At 34.6% G+C, this 21,587-nt stretch overlaps 2 protein-coding genes across 2 annotated transcripts; both read right to left on the bottom strand.

Moving 5' to 3' along the window:
* Positions 1 to 2,208: 2,208 nt before the first annotated feature.
* On the bottom strand, positions 2,209 to 6,593 carry LOC127869817 (uncharacterized). Its single transcript, XM_052412475.1, has 4 exons — positions 6,401 to 6,593; positions 5,079 to 5,151; positions 3,449 to 3,625; positions 2,209 to 2,365 (listed from the first exon to the last, which is right to left on the bottom strand). The coding sequence occupies exons 1-4, from the start codon at positions 6,591 to 6,593 to the stop codon at positions 2,209 to 2,211; spliced, it is 600 nt and encodes a 199-aa protein (XP_052268435.1).
* Positions 6,594 to 11,846: 5,253 nt separating this feature from the next.
* Positions 11,847 to 13,528, bottom strand: LOC127867625 (beta-microseminoprotein-like). The gene is made up of 3 exons (XM_052408931.1): positions 13,418 to 13,528; positions 13,191 to 13,314; positions 11,847 to 12,098 (listed from the first exon to the last, which is right to left on the bottom strand). Exons 1-3 carry the CDS (start codon positions 13,503 to 13,505, stop codon positions 11,948 to 11,950), a joined length of 363 nt encoding a protein of 120 aa, XP_052264891.1. The 5' UTR covers positions 13,506 to 13,528; the 3' UTR covers positions 11,847 to 11,947.
* Positions 13,529 to 21,587: the final 8,059 nt, after the last annotated feature.

Below are 21,587 nucleotides of genomic sequence, written 5' to 3'. Positions count from 1 at the left end.
AGAGAAAAACCTACAATATCTTCTTTCAGATCAGCGATAACCCCACAGCCACTTGTGTGCCCAAAATACTATAATATAGGCAAAAGAAACGTAAACATTGCTCACACAAGACTTAGAAATATGTGTAGTAGTTTAAACTACGATCTTTATAGATCAAATCTAATCGCTGGTCAATCTTGTTCTTGCGGAGCTCCTTGTGAAAATGCGCGGCATTACTTTTTTGAATGTTTAAACTTCGCACACATAAGAGGACTAACTATAAGCAAATTGAACCATAACCTTAATATTAAGTTGTTGCTATGTGGGGACCCCAACATGTCTTTGGATTTTAATGAAATGGTGTTCAGAACAGTACAGTCATTCATAGCGGGCTCAAAAAGGTTTTTAATTTTGTATAAAATTGTCAATGACATGCATACAATGGGAGATAACTATTCTCAATAACTTTACAATTGTTAACCTACTTTTATGTCTATTTATCTGTGTATAATTATGTTAAACGAACTGATTATGTTGTTGAACTATTAATAATGTATTTTAGTAAATTATGTTATATAATTATCTGGGAGAGGATCCAGATAATGTTGCAAAAACTTGTAATCCAATCCCATGCATATTTGATGCAATAAATACGTTTAAACTAAACTAACAGATTTTTTTAGAATGACTTATTGAAACAAGAGATGTGTTTGTCAGAAACACAATGCCTCATATTGCGCCGCTTTGAAGCCATATATTTGACCTTGAAGGATGACCTTGACCTTTCACCACTCAAAATGTGCAGCTCCATGAGATACACATGCATGCCAAATATCAAGTTGCTATCTTTAATAATGCAAAAGTTATTGCAAAACTTTAACCAAGGTTAAAGTTTTGGGACACACACAATGAATGAATGACAGACAGACTGGCCAAAACAATATACCCCCGATCTTTCGATCCGGGGGCATAAAAAGAATAGACTAGTTTTGCTTCTTGGTATTTGGGATCTTTTGGTGGTGTTTATGTCCCGGTAGAGGCCCTGATAACAGGTTGCTAAGGCACCATGTGAGGCCCAGGAAGCAGACGGCACATATCACGACGATATACTCCATGTGGTTCTCAAACGGTGTGCCACAGATCGTGTACCAATGGCTGCCAGGGGCGGGTAACCCCTTCACACAATGGAAGTCAAAAACTTCCTCTCCAGGCAGAGGTACTTGCTTTTCGATAAAACCTGTGGTTGAAGTTTTTTTTAAATATTATGGAATGTGTAGAAAACTGTTCTACAGAAAGTATCATCACATGCATTGAGCCCAGTTTTCCCAGAGCAAGGCTCAAATCTGAGGTCCTTACCGCTCCAAACGGTGTCTGGACTGGTTGTGTGAAATTGCAAGGCCCGACTGGTTCATGTACACCTGTGGCCTTGATGTTCTCTGGCTTGGAGGTGAACACAAGGTACAGGAAGTATGTATAGTGGATAATCACCTCTGTCATTATCTCATCGAGGAACCATTCTAGACAGATAATTTCTAACAGTCTATGTTTCTTTAGATTGTTTGACATCTTGTCATCTTGCCATTATTTCACGTCAAATCATAGAACTCAGGTACCTAACTCACACTTTTCTGAGCAAACATACATCCAATTTACCAGCACTTAATGGACAGAGAAAAGGAAAGGAAGGCTGAAGACCATAACATGGTTATCTCTAGCTATCTTACTTAGCTTGAAGATATTCATTCAGCGCAGGTGCCTGTTCAAAATGCATCACTAAACAAATCTAACGGAGTTGGTATAGATTCCATTTATCAATCACCAATCTACGATCAAGATCAGGGCCTGGTAACTCAAAACTTTAACACCAGTTAAACTTATAGCTGGAAAATTTTGGATCAAGCTTTTCATGTAACATAATTGCTAACCCTTTAATAGGTGTGTAAATTGTAAACTAATGTGTATGCGCCTGTTTTATTAAAGCATCGCTTTCAAAATTAAGTTTATTATGGTCACCAGTTAACAGACTGTAACCTTAACTGGCCATTAAAGTTTTGAGCAACCAGGCCCTGGCCTACTGAGAGTCCCAACTCTTACAGTTTTGAGCAACGAGGCCCCGGCCTACTGAGAGTCCCAACTCTTACAGTTTTGAGCTACCAGGCCTTGGCCCATCAAGGGCCCTAACTCTTACTTCGTTTGAAGATGTCTGTCCGTGCCTGTCCCCCAGCCAGACTATGAGCCCGTACACGACCAGCAGAACCCATGACCCAGACCTCTGTGTGGATGTGGTACGTGTCTTGGGGGGTGGTAGAGGAACACAAACTGCAGCACGCCCAGGGGGAACCCGAACATGGCCGCCAGCAGCATACACAGCGTCTCACGACAGAGGCTGCAGAAGAATAACAGCCACTGAACAGTTGTTTAAAAACAATATGACCCCACACCTTTGAAGGGAGTGCAATAATACATGTATAAAACATATTTGGGCCGTTCTTTGTGAAAAATGGGTTTAATGCATGTGAGTAAAAAGTAGTTCCAGAATAGCTTGTGCAGTCCGCACAGGCTTATCAGTGACGACACTTTCTGCTTTTCTGATATTTTACCTTTAAAGTTTCTTTTTAGCAAAAATCTAGTGAAAGCGGAAAGTGTAATCCCTGATAAGCCTGTGCAGACTCAACATGACCTGTAAGTCATGCAGGTAGACTCATACACCAAGAGTAAAGTAAGTACGTGAAAGAGTGTCCGAAAATGTTTCATGAATGTGTTATTTCAATTACAATTCCTAAGTCCAATGCACCTTTCTTCGTCAAAAATCATTGGACTGTAACAATACCAATAATAAGGTCAGTATCTGCAAGCTGTTAGGAAAAGTCGGGACAACTATTGTTCTAGAGAAAAGTCCAAGGGTCGTTACTTGGAAAAAACTCAATGGTCGGGAACAAACTTGAAATTGATCTGTATGTCATGCATGTAAACTCACCCATACAAAATCGTGTGAATATCTGAAAGGGTTTAAACAAAGAAAAAGGAAAACAGCATGCATGACCGTTAGAAAGACTGACTGACATCCTTCCAAGGGCATACGAAAAACAAATAAGTAAAACAGTTATTACACATTCAACAGTCTTCATTTAGCTTTGGAAAACCAAGACTGAAAATTTGACCCAATAACAGCTATAACATCAGCAAGAAAATGCCCTAACTTATTAGAATCACAACTGGTTTACTGATCCTTTTTAGCTAGGACTGCTTATTGAAGGCATAAGAACATGGTTTCTACATATCAATTCCTAGTCTATTTTGCCCACCCAGACTTTGGCTCCATTTTTTTAAACTTATGATATAGGCTCCTATACAAGTTTCAATGTCCTTTTGTTTCCTGGCCAGGAACCATTGTCCTTAGGAATATATATCCGCGATTCTACTTATTGAACTGGTCACAAAGTTATCAAGACATTTTTACAGAACGTACCCTGCATGTTGATAGGACTCTTTATTGCGAGTCAGAAGTTTGTTGCTGGCATGGAACACGGCCGTGAAGCCACATGCAAACGTTGCATGGAAGAAGTAACTGGTCCAGGGAACCCAGTAGTGACGATCGTAGATGTTTGGGTCAGTGTCGTGCCAAGTCCAGAAGAGATTCTTAATCCTATAGTATGGGAGATCAAGAATAACAACTGTCAGACCAACTGGAAATTGAAAGACAAAATGTTTAAGTTATTTCAACAGTTCCTGTTTCTATATCAGATAATTTCTTAACTTAATGAATGTGAGGTCATATAAAGCATGTCTTTATTAGTGGCTAAAACGCTCTAGTGAATTGCTGTAAATGGTAAATCATAAAAAACAGTGTAAGTGTCCCTTTTACATCACTATGCTTCATGAAGAAATTTAGAGCTAATCTAAGGCGGTCTATGGGAGGAGGGTCAATTCCTCTCTGCACAGGGTTGAGTACACTACTTAATCTATTTTGGGAAACAACCACACTTTTAGAGTCCATACATACCTGCTTGTTGGGGGAAGAGGGAAGACGCTTTTAAGTTTACAACCTTATTCCTGAGTGAGCAATTACCACACTTGGAGGGTCAATACTCACCCTTTGTGTTAACTGCAATACTTAAAGAGTCCACTCTGAAGGGGGTTGAGCCAACCACTTAAACCCTGAGTTTGCAATTACAACATTTTTAAAAATATATTCTTACTTGCAGTGGGTTGAAGCATCCATTTCATCCACACTTAAAGAGTCTTTTTTTAATGGTGTGTGTGAAACCACAACTAAATCCCTGTCAGGGTAACGGCTACACTTAAAAAGCTATGACGCCCTGAGGTATGGCTCTCTGCTGGTAGTGGGATACTATCTTAAACTACTCGGAGAGCTAGCTGGGTTCAGGACCATAACACTACTGAAGATATGTAGGTCTTTGAGCCATGAATGGTCTACTACGCATCCCTACCTTTTCTACCTAGGTATGTTCTTCATAGTTCTTCAGTTTTTCATAGTTCTCCATAGTTCATAGTTCTTCATTTTTCATAGTCAGTTTACATCTTTAAACCCTCTATCTATAATTTAATCCATTAGTTTTTCAATATCTTTCTAATGCAAGGGACATTATACTTCTTACATATTATGTTTTAACTGAGTACTAGTCACTTCCCCTTATCTTATCATATGTCATTTAAACCCATTGTATTAACTATTTAATTTGTATTAACTGTGATAATATTATGTCTTAAATATGTCATTGTATTACTATGTCTTGCAATGCATGTCTTAGTTTTATGATTACCATGTGCTTTCATCTTACAGTTGCTTTTATTTTGTTATGTATACCATGTACTTGTGTTTGTCGGGAAAAAGTTATTTGCTTATGTTTGTGTTAATCATGTCCGACGTTAGAAAAAAATTATTGTATCTTGTATTCCTACAGGGGTTTAGTACAGCACAACAACCCAGAGAGAGCAACTAACACCATTTGAGAGTCCATTCTTTTTTGTAATTCCTAAACCACCACACTTGGAACGGCTATTCCTACCTGCAAGGGTTATGTACAGCACTTCATTCCTGTGTAGGAAACATCATCATTTAGAGAATTAATTGTTACCTGTGGGGTTGAGCCCACCACTTCATTCCTGACTGGGCAACAACCACACTGGCTGTGTAAAGGAATACTGGATCTGTAATAAGAATAAAAATGGCTTATAATTTCTTTTTACTTAAGGATGTATAACTAACCAGCATAATAAAGGGTATGATCCTAAGTATTCTTTAGAAATATTATGTGGAACATTATGTCGTCATTTTACAAGCACATGCAACCTACAGATTTGACCTGTTGACAGCAAAATCAATACGCATATTTCCTTTCCTCTAAAGTCATAAGCATAGCAACTCAGACGATCACTATTAAAAAACATATTCTGTTGAAATCAATTTCATGACACAAGCCCCCATGACCTTAACATTTGATCTGATGGCTTCCAACATAATATGCATTTTACTTCCCAACAAAGCAATCGCTGTACCAATTTGAATGTTTAAAGGTCAAAAGATTCGCAAGATATTACACATATTTTTTTCCTGTTGCCTGTGACCTTGACCTTCAATCTGTTGACATAAAATTAATAGGCCTCATTCCTTCATCCCATAGAAAACAGCATGCCAGTTAAGATTATCGTAGGTCAACGCGTTCTATAGGTATCATGCAGAAAAAAACACATCTTGTTAGGTTTCTTGTGACCTTGATCTTTGACTTGATGAACTCAATGTCAAACTGCATTTTCTGTTCCTCCAATTACCAAAAGTCAAAGCATTCTCAAAATATAGATCAAACATGAATTTCTTCTTTCAGACCAATGTGACCTTGACCTTTACCAGGTGACTTAAAATCAAAAGATGTCTTCCCTGTCACCAAAGTGACCATTTTACAAAACTTGCAAGACAATAAGTCAAATCATTTTAAGATATTGTTTAAACACCAACTAACGGTTTCAAGCAAATGTGACCATGACCTTAGTTGACCTAAACATCTATTTGGATGTTTAATGTCGAAGCACTCTCTAGACATTAAAACTTCTCTACAAACTAACTTACCTTCCTACCTACTTACCTAACTTCCGACTGACAGGTGCAAATCAATATACCCTATATAAAGAGGGTATAATAATCTACTATCATAGATATAATATACAAATTTGCAACAAAATATATAAACAAATATGTGTAAATTAAATAACAACAATTATCTGGACTAATAGAAATTCCAAGCATAATGTGTTAAAGTTAAGTTAAAACACTTAAAGGGTAACATGGAAACCAATTATATGCCTTTTAAAATAATAAAAATAAAATAAATAATATATATATATATATATATATATATATATATATACATAATAAAAATAAATTGCATACATAAACACTAACAGAGACACACACTGTAGAGAGGTAGTCGCTTTCCAAGGAACATAAATATTCCCTGAGCGTGCCAGAAGCTGTCAACATCCGGCATCCAGTAGCTGACCATCTCCACAAAGAGGCCATGCAGTATGACCCCCAGCCAGAGGTACTTAAACCTGCCTCCAACACGCTGGGCTGCAAAGTGTGGGTTTACCTCCATTTATAATCCCATCAAGTTTAGAATACGCATAGGTTTATATGCCAGTCATGAGCATTTTGTTCAAACAAATAGTGCTCATATTGTTTCTTTTTTTTAAATGACACAAATAATTTGAAGCACCAGTCTTATAGTTTTCCGAAGAGACTCAATTAATCTTTTTAGCAAACTTTGTTTTTGGTGAAACTTGATTTTTGTCACAAACCTAACTAGTACCTCCTGCTTAGAAATTGTGACTATGCATACAGAATGACCGAACAACAAACAGACCGACTTACAAACTGATTGATTCAATTCTATACCCCTATCGTGGGGGTTAACAAATATAACCCTATCTTTAGAACTGTGTTTTAATAGTGTTAGCCCTATTTTGTTTACCTCAGCCATAATTTAATTATGACTAAACATATATTTTGAAACATATAATTTACTTTTTGAAAAACCGCTCAAACAATTTTAGACAGATAAAGGAATGTATGACACAAAGCACCCCTAACCAAAGAAGTGATTACTTTGTCGCGACAAAACCTGCCTAAATGTCATTGATGACGTTTGTGGGAACCCCCGCTTTAATTGACGTCATTGTTTTCAGCCGGGGAATATTAAAGTATTTTTTAAACCTATTTATTTTAGCTCGATTGCATTGAAAGCCTGAGGCTTTTTGAAAAGATTTTGGGGAAATCTAAAGAACGCTCCCATATTGGGGAGCGTTCACGTGACCTCAAGGTCGCTAGGCGGACACCATATCCATTAAAGGGGCCGTCCAACAGATTTTGGCATGTATTGAAGCATGTCATTAAATGCTTTATATTGATAAATTTAAACATTTGACTTAAAAATCTCCAGTAAAAAAACAACAACAAGAATACAATTTAAAAAAGGAAAACAAGTTTTAATATAGGAATCGGAGAGTGTACTCTCTCAACATTTTGGAAAGACCCCCGTTACCACACTATTTGCTTCTCAAGAATTTGAAAATTTGACAAAATTGATTTGGCTTCGAACGAAGATGAAGATTTGAGGCAAGTTGAAAAGTTCTGAATTGATGGCTGTGGATGCAGACATGACTGTGCACATAAACTGAATGTAGAAATAGAGTATTAACATATTTTGAATGTCCGTGAAATGAAATAAATGCAAAAGACCTTTATTTGATGGGCGTTTTTCAAGATGATAAAAGCTCGGCTGTCACAGAGAGAGGAAAGAAGAGACAGTGAAGTAGATGCACTTTTAAATTCAGTGAGAAAAATAGTATGTTGTCCAACATTTCATGTGTGCTATGACATTGGACGAATTGCGCTCAACAATTTGACGCCTCACATGTCACAGCATTGCGTCGTGCCTAGAACACACGGAAATTAAGGCCGACGCCCAAAGCACTCATGAGGTTTTGAGGACGTTCAGAGTGTAGTAACATACCTTAAAAACTACTACTACTACTACTACTACTACTACTACTAATACTACTACTACTACTACTACTACTACTACTACTACTACTACTACTGCTACTTCTACTACTACTACTAATAATATTACTACTACTACTACTACGACGACGACGACTACTACTTATACTACTACTTCTACTACTACTACTACTACTTTACTACTACTACTACTACTTCTACTACTACTACTACTACTACTACTACTACTACTATTATTACTACTACTACTACTACTACTACTACTACTACTACTTCTACTACTACTACTACTACTACTACTACTACTACTACTACTACTACTACTACTTCTTCTACTACTACTACCACCACTACAACGTATACTTTTGGAAAAATTGATTAGTAACTGTTACCTGGTTGAGAGAGGTTAAAGGACGTACATGTCTTACAAGGTATGCTCCAGGTTTGAAAGATATAAAAATTGCATATATGAGCGACATTGCTCTCACTTCGATGAATAGTGTTTTGTTACTTCTATTGTTGCAGAGTTGAATGTTCAAAACTACACATACAAACGTTTAAATTACCAGGAAAACAAACTCAAACTTTTATAAGCTGCTAGGTAGCGTGTATTAATGCTGTAGAATAATTAACTGCAAATATGATATCAATTCGGATTTTGTGATATTTTTGCAGATAATCATAGTATGAATATTGCAATAAGTTGCGATCAAACAGATTATCATGACTGTACCTACTACCTTAGTGTTTCATGTAGATCAAACCATTTACAGTTATTTATGTGTAGTGTGTATTGCCTTTGTGAAGAAAAGCGCTTCCTAGACTTTTAAGTAACAGCGCAAATCAATAAGATACCCACCATAGATTAATCCAAATTAAATCATACGCAGCTCATATCCCAGTCTGAACGAATAACCGAAGCAAAACTTAATCAAGTAGCCAGTGCAACTAGAATACAGTTTAAGTTAAGTTGATATCTGCTTATCCATTTTCCGAATTTGGGTCAACTCAAGTTCTCGCAAGCGACCAAGGTCGAAGTTCGATTCTTTACACTTATCTTAAGCTCGTGACTAACATATTATTATGACTGGTTATGATTATCTGTTTAGTGATTTGGTGTCATACGTGTGTTGCACGTGCCGTACCCGCTTTGGTTCTTTAAAGATCTACCAGTCTTATCGGAAACATAGAGCTTTTTAAATTAAATATTTGAATATTAACTTTTCCGATCATATTTTTATATAATCATAAAATAATAATAAGATTGTTCTCATGTTAAAATAAATAGAAGCAGAATAAATTACGTCGTTGTTTAACTGTCTGACCTGATTTCTAACGTGTAAATGTGTATAATTGGATATAAACGGATCGATTAGAAATCTTCGATTCGAGCCACTGCTTTAAAAGCCTGCAGGAACCTGCTTATTTGACCACGTGCTAATACTGTATAGGGTTTGCAGTCTATCGGCAGTTTTTCCAATGTCCAGTTCTCATGACGATTTTCCTTCAACAATTATTCCAAATACCGACAGGTATATCGGACAAGAATTCTGAACATATCCAGCCCGACAAAAGATCCTTTCACGCGTCATAGTCAAAAAAGGTCGACGTTAAAAGAAGTCGCATTCCTTCGAATGTGCAGAACGTCACTGTTAGCCCGTGTTATGTTTACCGACTGGTTTATCGTACAAGAATGCTGGCCATATCCAGTCCGACAAAAGATCTTTTAAAATAAAACACGTGTATGTAAACACAACAAAGCCTTTTTGTAATTGCGGTTATTTCACTGCGTAGCCATGAATGTGATCATATTCTGACGAACATTAATATTGACCGCACTCTGATTTTATCCGATCATTTTGGTTCTCGTACAAGTGTATTAACGGTTAGATTTTCGTTATTTAGAGAAGAATACACGGCTGAGCCGGGCCGGGCAGTGATAATCGGTCCGCAGGGAGCATAACGGCCCGAGGGCTTTAGCCGTGTATTCACGTCTATAATATATATCTTACTAAATTATAGATGGGCACAGGTTTTTAGTCATACTATCATACTATTTTGGTCCTTCATTAAAATTTATGAAGGACCAGCTTTCCGTACTTCATTTTCATTCAATTGATTACGCAAATTATGACGTATCTCATGTGACGTAAGTTCAATGACGAAACTAGCTAGACGCTTTGGATTTAAGGACAACAATTCGGACCTGGAGGGTTTTTATTTAACAGTAAAATATTTTTTAAGCATCGAACGCTTTCAAAACGTATTTCGGATTGTGTGTTTGTCGTGCATAATTGGGAGCTCCGATAGAAATAAAATTTAATTATTGTAATCGCTTCGACATACGATTTCGTAAATCGTGTTTTTGGTGACAGTGTTTAGCATCCGATACAAACGTTTAAAAAAGTGTGATTTAAAATGAATATAAATAAACGAATGGCATAACCGAAAATGGAATAACAAATCTTTGTTTTTTTAGTGTTATATGAACCGGATTTAAGCTGTCATCGAGGTAAGTGTGTCTTTTACTATAAATTTTGCTGTTTGACGAATCTTGTTAAAACACACATAGAGGCATCAATATTATGTGCAGATGAGTTACACTTTCAATCGATATTTGTATTATCCAAATTGTGTGCTACGTGTCATAATAAAAATGTTCCATTCTTTCGTTGAGTTTTGGCTTAATAATATTGATCATCGTTGACGCCTCGCGTGAGGGCCGATTATTAATAATGACCCCACAATGGTGATAATGACATGAAAAACTGTACAAATTTGTTACTATTGATAGTAAGGTATGTTTTATTAATTTATTATGTTCTTCATGGCTTGCTTGCTATTACCGTACTCTCATCGCAATAATGTCAAAATTGCGCCAGGAGATAAAACCACATGGTTACTACTAAATATACTTCTTTCCAAATTATTTTTATAATAAACGCTTTTAAAATGCACTATAAATTGAATTCGCCTGAATATATGTTTAACTGTTTATTGTCAAATAATGAATACGTATTATGTATTTGGTTATGCTAAAAGTATTGTCAACACACGTAAAATATGGAGGAACACATTTTATTTATAATTTTAAGAATAGTTCAAGACATAAAATATACTTTTAGTTAATGTTTCACAATAATCGACAAGCACCAAGTTCATCAGGAAATATCCCACATAAACATAATTAGAAAACATCTTAAAAATCGTTTCTTTAAAGGGGCCTTTTCACAGATTTTGGCATGTTTTGAAGTTTGTCATTAAATGCTTTATATTAATAAATTGAAATATTGGACCTAAAAATCTCCAGTAAAAAAACAAGAATACAATTAAAAACAAGAAAATAAGTGACCCCCAACAGGGCTCGAACCACTGACCGCTGTAGTCCTTGATTTTAAAGTCGTCCGCTTTGACCACTAGGCCATCCGTTCTCATGCTATGATGCAATGTATTTTTTACTTTAAACAATGAATCCTCGTAGTTTCACAAAATATAAGGACAACAACAAACTTTCCAAACTATTCAATCGTTTCGCTTTGTAATTTTCAGGTTTTCAAATCGTCAAAAGATTAATATAATGGATATTTTAGAGCATGATAAATGTTCAGTATTATTGTTTCCTCACAAATATCATAACTAAAACGAAAATTTGCGAATCTGAAACAACTTTTTTTATTTTGTCAATTTACCAAAACGGGAAAAGGCCCCTTTAATAAACGTTTTAGTAAAATAAAGCAAACTTTTGAATACGCTTGAATGAGCGTTTTCACATCCAAAAATAAGTGCATATGCATTGTTTTTTAATACCGACAAAACCCAACAAATATGAAGAAACACAATTTATTTATTCTGTCAAGGATAGTTTCAGAAATAAAATAAAGTTTATGTTTATATATGCATTTGATCACAGAACTGACATTTTACTTATTATTTCCCAACTGCTGTGATAGATATAGGCATCAGATGCTTCGGGCACTTCCTCTTGGTGTCAGACCTCAGCACCCACGTAGTCTGACAGGCTATCTTCACATTCTTGCATTTAGTCCCTCTTACCGCGCTTGCAACATATGTACCCACGCTATGAAGAATAAACAAGACTATTGTTGTACTTGAATACAGCCTCTTATAGGCGAAATAACGGTGCAATAAGAGTAACGGGTGTGCACATCATACTAGATTAAATCATTTAGATGACACCAATACGAAAATATGATTGTATTCGTTTAAAAGTAGAATATAAAGTAGAAGGCACTGAGTACGGGAAGGTTTAGAAATGTCCTCAGCCTATAAATATAAAGAAGTATAAATATAAAGCTGCTGGAGTAGTATTGAATTCTTATTATATACAATTAGTTTGTCCTTTATTTCAGGCAAGTAATCAAGGTTTCTGAAAATAATAAAAATAACAATACCGCTACCAGCCTCTGAAGGCTGAAAATATAACAACATCGAAGATGTGTACGGGGATACACGCTACTGCATCCACGCAGCACACATCAAACTGTTGTGCGATTCAATATAAAGAAGTGAAACTCCAGCTGCTGGAGCAGTATTGAATTCTAATTATATACAATTAGTTGGTCCTTTATTAAAGTCAAGTAAACAAGGTTTCTGAAAATAATAAAAATAACAATACCGCTACCGGTATAAGGCAAGTAAACAAGGTTTACTATTTTCTAAATCTAAAGAAATAACGATCGCGTACACATCAAACTGTTGTGCAATTCAATATAAAGAAGTGAAACTCCAGCTGCTGGAGCAGTATTGAATTCTAATTATATACAATTAGTTGGTCCTTTATTAAAGGCAAGTAAACAAGGTTTCTGAAAATAATAAAAATAACAATACCGCTACCGGTATAAGGCAAGTAAACAAGGTTTACTACTTTCTAAATCTAAAGAAATAACGATCGCGTACACATCAAACTGTTGTGCAATTCACTATAAAGAAGTGAAACTCAAGCTGCTGGAGCAGTATTGAATTCTTATTATATACAATTAGTTGGTCCTTTATTTAAGGCAAGTAAACAAGGTTTACTTCTTTCTAAATCTAAAGAAATAACGATCGCGTACACTATATCACTTCATACACAGAATACTTATCACAAGATTCATGTCGAAAAAAGAGTACATATTAAGAAGCACGACAACAAAGCCTTGTAAATACTTACCTCTGGCAAGACAGCCCATTTTCGCCGCACTGACATTTTTCACACGCGTCATAATCAACAAAGTCCGACGTTGGAAGAAGGCGCATTCCTTTGTATGTGCAGAACTTCACTGTTTCCCCGTGTACTGTCGTAAAACAGTAATTAGTGAATAAATTAATATAAGAAAAGTGAGTATAAGTGTTTGAATTATTTCAGATATTATTATTAAATAATAATATTAATCTTACCCAGTTCTGTCTCAATCAAGCCATATGAAACCGCCCCAGACGCGGTCTTAACTATGCCCATCAAGACAAGTAGCAACTTAGCGTCCATTCTGTTGGTCTGTGAATTAAGAAATACAATTGGCAAGGCAAAGTCGTATATGTATATCCTTGTTTCAGCAAGCTGTGCCTTTGTCAACATATGTGACATTAACATAAATATATTTTTTTACTTTTTGATCGTATTTGAAGGTATTTTGTATGATAATAATAAGCTTTTATATGCATTGTAACTGTAAACTACCAATCAAGTATATAGTGGTGTTCTTTTGTTTTCGGACAGCTGTTGCTGAATGTTCCAAATTGTCACATTTCGTCCCATGGTCGAGTGTTACGATTTATGCATAAATGTCTGTTAAATGATATCGTAAAGCAAGTGTTGCATTCACAAAAAGACAGATGTCGCAGGATGGATATCACTTATCGCGCCATTATTCTAGTATCGTATATGAAGTCTCTGAGAAAACTGAGCTTCACGCATATGAGTTAAGTATCATCCCAGATCAACGCTTTCTGCCAAGACTGGACTTTCATTTAGAAGAGACTTCTTTAAACGTAAAACTGATAGGTGTGTGCAAGTAGTTCGTGTTAAAATAACAACTAAATTATGTGAAGAATGTATTTCGTTAGCATTAATAAGTTAGAGTCTGATTGTTTTCATTAGTGATATATGAACCCATGCCCATAGTCCGTCGGCAAAATCTGCTTATTGCTTTATTTAAATATGTAAATATTATGCGAATCTTTATTAAACACAAAGATCAAAAACAACCTTTTACAAGTTCGTTCTACGATAGTGTTTACCGTTGTATTCTAATACATTGAAACGATCGTATATTTTCCATAGAATTCGATGCTAGTTACTAAAAACAAAATATCAAAACACAATTATTATTATTTTAGTCTGAAGCATACGCTAGCTTTTTTTCTTATTGCAATACAGGAAAGCTTAAAAGAGTCTAAGGATATTTTTTCTAGGCTTTATGTCGGTCACAAACAGATTTTGTTATAATACATATACTATTTTATGTATGTATGTGCATTACAAGATTTCAATTTGTTAATATGCGGTATCCATCTTTGTTTTTAGTAACAATGACATCGCCTTTTACCTCATACATTCAACATGCATCCATAGAGAGGTCTGGAATTTTGTATTTATATGTTTTGTTTCGTTACAATAGCTTATTTTACTATTGGGATTTGAGAACAAACGTTTTTCTATATTAACTTACCATGGCATTACTCTTGACTCCGCCAACCCGTTATACAATTAATGTTGGACAGGATAAGAGGTATTAAATTTAGGAAGTTTTTTTCAATATCTTAATTTGTTATCGAGAAATGAAGAGGAATACATTTTGATATTTTATTAAATGATCTTAAGCTCGTACATCCCATAAGGAATCCCAAAGTGAAAGGGGCGGGGCGGGGGATTGTCTTGCAACAATGTATTAACCTATCGAAAGTTGTGGTCCACCCACGATATACCCATTATCATCTTGGTTCTTGAAGAGATTAACGAAGACTTCTTGAATTTTATTTTTAAACCGCTCGTTCTCCAAAGACCTCGACCTCTTTTATCGGACATTCAGCGTGTCCGAAAATGAAAACCAGGTTCAGAATATTGTCTTTGACCTCTTGCACACATCCCCATGTGTTCCGAGCATCCTCCCTCTCTATGAAATGTTATTGGTTATATTTTATCAAAACCACAACGAAAGGATCTTGTGGAAATACCGCTTCTTTGAAAATGTAATTTAATTGCTGTAGTGATCACATGGTTTAAAAGTTTGGATGGATGCATAGCTGTTATGTGTTTGAAAAAAGCGCCAATATTGAGATAGAGGGCAACGCCCTGATCATTTGACAATCAAGATATTGGCTTAGGCAATCAGAATCTACAAAATAGAAGATATAATGACGTTTATATTTACAAATAATACTTATCTTATCAGTACATCTACGGAACGAAAACAATTATACGAAGTAGATACTCTGTGTCAATCGAATCGAACAACGAAAGAAACCGGTGCATTCCTCTTTACATTAGTATTTTAATAAATAAACCATGTACTATTCAGTGGTCAATAGTGCAAATGAAAGCCGTACGAAAAAACATTCTACGTGACTTTTACTTCGCTTTTGTTCCAAGTCAGTGCCGTATCAGAGCAAAATAAGCTAGACGATATGGTATTTAATCAAGAATGCAGATAAATAATTATTTCATGGAGCATCCAGTTGTTTACGGTTTTTGTTGATGGCAAAAACATACTTTACGTGAGGAATTCGAAATCACTCAAATAACTCCGTCACGGGCAATTATTGCTTGTTGTACCCATAGCGTTCAAAGACGATATTAAGAATAGCGAAACAATAAACACAATATCATTGGCATATCATCACGTGATGAAGCTTTGAAATGAGAAAAAGATGACCTTTAATTGTTGCCATCACGTCATATTTTCCGTATTTGGATAAAATGAAAGGAGGTAACCATTCATAGGTTGATGTTTTACGGCATGCAATCAGTCATGGATGCAAATTACGTTCGATGCCGACAGTGTTTTTGTTTTTGTGAATCCACAAACTCCAAGCAGAGAATAAAAAATGAGACAAATCAGAAAAATGTTTTTCTGAATAATTGAAGTAATAAAATGTTTACATTATTCCGAAACAATTCATAACATCTTGAATATTGTGTTGATAAAATTAAATCAATGACAAACTAAAATCAAAATTGTGTGAAACACACTTTGGCATGTTCTTATCAATACGGGATTTTATCAAACGAGTGTTTGAACCCATAACTATGTATACGGCCTCTCTTACCTTTATGTTTTGCTACATTAAACTTAGCTTTATGCAAAGGCATGTATCGAAACAATTCAAGCTGCTAAATAAAAAACAATTTTGCAATTTCATGTATTTGGAAGTGGTGCCCTATTTTATATGCTGGTATGTTGCCTTCGTAATATAAAATTTCAGAAGTATAACTTCTGTAATCTTTGCTCCATACAGTAAATACACAATTTGTAGATGTTTGTGGCTGTACAAGAACAGGATAAAATGCATATGTCAAAAGAAAGTACGGAAGATCATTCAATATTTAAAAGAGCGTTTACTGTTGCAAATGTATGCCACATGAGCTAAACATAGTTTTTTAAAGTGGACACTTGAAACAAATCTTCTGAAATCACATCGGTCAGGGATTAAATAGTTTGTGCGTAACATTGTCTAATGTTCCCCTTGAACGTTTTTTATATCTCGCTCCTTGGGTCAAAATTGACCACGCCCCATGGGGTCACTTGATTTTGCTTATAACTATGTCTTATTTTACTGTTGTAAAAAATAATGAAACACACAATACGCACTTTGATTTTAAGAAGAAAATCATACACTCATTGCTTTACCTCCTTGCCGAAATTAAAAAATATGAGCAAGAAATCAAAGATTAAATATCATGCAAATTCATTGCAAAAGTGAAACAAAGAAAACGACTGCGTAGATATTTACATAGATAACTGATCGGTTGAGTGATGAAAAGCATGCGTGTTTCTAGATACTGGTACTTTCGTCTTTTCATAGACATTTGAAAAGCATTTCGGGTTTACTAGTGTGCCGATCTAGGTTATTAGTGTTCCAAAATATCCTATATATGTAGAATTATTCTTAGTCTTGAGTGTTATTTTATGTGTCTGTACATAATGCATGTATTTCTTTTTTGTTAAACAATATTTTGAAAATCGTATTTTTTTAAATTGTAAACAAGCCTATTTGCCTCTTAAAATAATTTTACAATACTATCAATCTGTTTATAACGGGTTGAACTAAACTATTTATTCTAAGAGACAGTGTAAATCAATAATCAATATATCATGGCTATATAAGATGGACACAGATGCATTAGTAATTTACGGACAAACTGTTACAGTGGGTAATTTGATTGTTCCCTATGTCTGTTCCATGTGATAGAAATATGTTCACGATACATTTATAAGTATACAGATACATATATGCACTGTGTTAACACCCCAATTTTACATTCACCTCGTAAAAGAGAACTTTGAAAAATAAAATACTACACTATCAACCTTAACAATAAATTCATTGTGCAGTGTGTGCTATAATATGTTCTTTACACATGAAATACATTGTGAATCAATCTTTTCTACCATAGACCCTTTTTACAGTCCTGACATTGAGTCTTGTAGGAGTTGCCTCCCTTTATAAAAGAATCGACAATGGGGCCGATGATATGTAAGCAGGTTTAAAGAGACAGTATACTGTTCAATAAACATAATTTTGTTAAAATTGACATCGGAAAATTGAATCAGAATTGTATGTATAGTTGCAGATGTTTCAAAATCGAATGAGATAATATAAAGTATAACTAATGATCGCAAATTAGCCGCTTTCTTTGCTTACTTTTTACTTGCAAGAGTTTGATCATTGAAAAACATCTTTTAAGCTCATGCTTGTAAATGTTAATTTATCGTTGTTAATTTCATTGCAGTTTACAGAAAGAATCAACAATAGCAATTAGAAGAGACTTTGTGTACATATTGGTAAAATTAAGTTTGGCAATAAGGATACTCTAACCAAAATTGATGTTAAAAGCTTTCGAGCTGTATGTCTAAGAACAATATATTGTAGAAGTGTTTGATATGAGATTGCTGCATAATAATTTTAGCGCGTTAAAATTAATCATAAATAAGTAAAAGTAAGAGAATGTAGGTCATTTAATTAAAAAATAATATATGTTTTAGATAATAAAACAGTTGACGTTAACATAGCTGAACCTTGAAAACAGCCCCAATAATGCCCCCTAAAATAATATTATGGAAATGACAAAAGTAAAAAATAAAATTAATTGTGTGCATGCTATCCATCTAACGTCGCAATGTGATTGCAGCTGACACAAGGCATTTGTGGAAACACTATACCTTTTGACGAAATTTAACAATCTGAACATGCAACAACAGCGTTCTGAATAACAAAATAAAACCAGTAAATATATATTTGATATGTCATACAAAGGGAATCCTGGCCATTTAAATCAGACAATGCTTATTGAATTACTTGCTCTTTAGCATTAAGTTTTTTTTACTCAAAGTGGTTACACTCGGTAATTTTGTCAGATAAAACACCATGATCGCACACAAGTTGTCAAACACATTTATGAGTAAACACGTAAAATAAAAAGTCGGTTTTACCTACGACTATTAAAAGGCTTACAACTAAATCTCCATTGATATATATCAGAGATTACTAGCAAGTAAACAATCGAAACGTATCACACATATTTAATTTTGAATGAAATATATGTCAACCCCTCCACCCAAAACAGTGTTAATAAAGCTTAGAGCTTTTAAATCAAGTATTAGAATATTAGATTTATTGTTGGCCCTTTAAGTTATATGTAGTACACAGTGTAACTAGCAAACATAACTATTCGTGCATGGTTACATTTATATTCATACTAAAGGCTAGTTGTTCAGAGACAATTGAAATGGAAAGGAACTCGTAATTATATAAATTAAAGAATATATGCATATGTATATAACTTATTATATCTATATATATGTGTGCAATTGTATATTCGTCGAGTGAAAATATTTGTTGCGAATAAAATACATTTAATCAGTTGCAATCACAAAAAGACAGATGCCGCAAGATATATATCACACATAGATTTACTGTAAATGCCAGCCGTCAAACATGTTCACCATTTTTATAGCCCGTTTGGTCAAATCTTGCCATCGCTTTATTTTTAATAAATAATTAGTATGCACGTATTCATTATAAATAATGAGCACAGACAACCATGTAAGAGTTCGTGGTACGATAGCAAATGCCGTTTTGCTAATAAAATCAAATGAACATATATTTACCACTGAAATCATTACAAGTGAACAAAAACCATGACAAAGCAGATATAAAAATCATTTTGGTCACAAGCACATGCAAGCTGGCGTTTTAAAAATGTTTGTATTTTATTTCAATACGGGGAAGCTTAACAGTGACTATTGGTTATTTGTTTGTGCTCTGTTTCTGTCTACATTCAGATTTTGTCATAATGTATTTCCCATATCATGTTATATCACAGAAGAGACAATGTGGCTGTTCCAATTATAGAAGTCTGTTCATGACAAACACATCAAAGCAAACAACGAAATGGACACAGATGCATTACGGACAAACTGTTACAGTGGGTAATTTGATTGTTCTCTATGTCTGTTCCATGTGATAGAAATATGTTCATGATACATACATCAAAGCGAATAACGAAATTGACACAGAGACTGATGTAATGACATACTGATGGATGGACGAAGGACATTCCTATAATCCGCCTTCGCTTACAGAGGTTGGTTTTATTACGGTACATATTTGTTGCAGAAAGTATAAAACTGTGTGTGCAATCATTTCACCTACTCCGCGTTTAAGTATTTCTCTGCGCTGCCACACAATACTCACACAACCCAATGATTCCTGTGTTTAAGCAACACTGGTCCATCGTATTCTCAAATGGAAGTTTTATTCATATTATAACGTTTTACATGGTACGCGACTTTGCAAATATTTCACATGATTGCACATGGGTCAGCTTTCTTTGTACTTACTAAAAAAATAGGTTTTCCCAAAAGCTCATTTCGGAATACGTCTATTGGAATAAAACATGCACAACACATTAAACATTTATATGTTATTGCAAATATGCATAAACTTTATTTAAAACATATTATTTAATCCATTTGATGTTGACATGGTATCAATCATTTGTTGTATTTAACTTTATTTAAAACATGACTATTCGTAAATGGCCGCTTAATATCATTGTTAACATTAAATAAAAATTAGTTCGAGTTTAATAGGCTACAAATTACTTTAAGCAAATCACTTACACGACATATTATCGAATTATTTGTTTAATGTCGGTATTATATTTAAATATAGAAAAAAAACTACAGAAATGAATAATAATAACAAGAGTTATTATTATTATCAATCAACACTGCCCATTATAGTCTCTGATGTCAGTTCATTTTATGCATTTTTATTTGTTGTTTGTCCTTAAGAAACATAATTGACCTCTAGGAAACTGTGCCCGTGTCAATTAAATACTTGTGACTTTTTTAGTTACTCAGACAGCTGTCGATGCAAGTTCCAATTGTCGAATTTTGTCAAATGGTCGAATTTACAGAGAAACGATAAAACGTCTGCTGCTATATAGTGTTTTTCTATTCTTTCTTCGCCTCTTATTACTATTAATCAACAGCAATAATCATGCGGAATAAAAAAGTTTCAATTATTCTGTATTGTCATATTCGTGTAATTAATATTGTAATATCGTTGATATTATAACCACGTTTTGGTATGACAACACCAGACCGCACTGGGAACAAAATATACATCAATATCAATGTGAGTCAGCTTCGTACTCATTTAATACACCATTGTTTAAATGCTATTCGCGCATGGTTACATGCAAAGCTACTGAAATGGAAGAAGTGTTTCGTGTATAAACATAAACATACAGTAATGCTCGATTCAAATGTCGGTGCAAGCACCCTTACCTTAATCTTCCGAACTTAGCTTTTACTTTTTATATGTATATTCATTACAGTTATGAATATCTACTATATGTAGTATTCGTTAACTTACTGAATTATATTAGACAGATATTTCGTGCGCCATGGTGAACAACAAAAAACAAACATAAAAATTATATTGATTTTAGTAAAAAGCGCATGCAACTTGGCGAGCTGGATGGGTTTGAAGTAAACAAAATGCGAGCAAGTTTAAACACTGAAAACACCTTATTATTTAATTTTAGTTTGACGAAATAGTGTCCAAACAAGCAAGATATGGGTCCAATATGGGTCATGTATGGGTCGCTCTTATGTAACACATTACCGGAGACTATCACAACGAACTTGTTACTAGCTGCTCTTCGAACACACTATGTTTATATGTTTATATGGCTAGCACATATTGGACCCATATGCGCATGTCTGCTGGAGGATAGTAAACAAAGGTTTGTCAATCTGAATGCTGACTTCCTTTTTTATGTACGCTGAAAGGTACTTCTAACGCACCACTTCATTATACATTACATCTCAATAATATA

The sequence above is a fragment of the Dreissena polymorpha genome, chromosome 2, assembly GCF_020536995.1.
Source record: "Dreissena polymorpha isolate Duluth1 chromosome 2, UMN_Dpol_1.0, whole genome shotgun sequence".
NCBI lineage: Eukaryota > Metazoa > Mollusca > Bivalvia > Myida > Dreissenidae > Dreissena > Dreissena polymorpha.
This window is presented reverse-complemented; position numbering and strand designations above follow the sequence as displayed.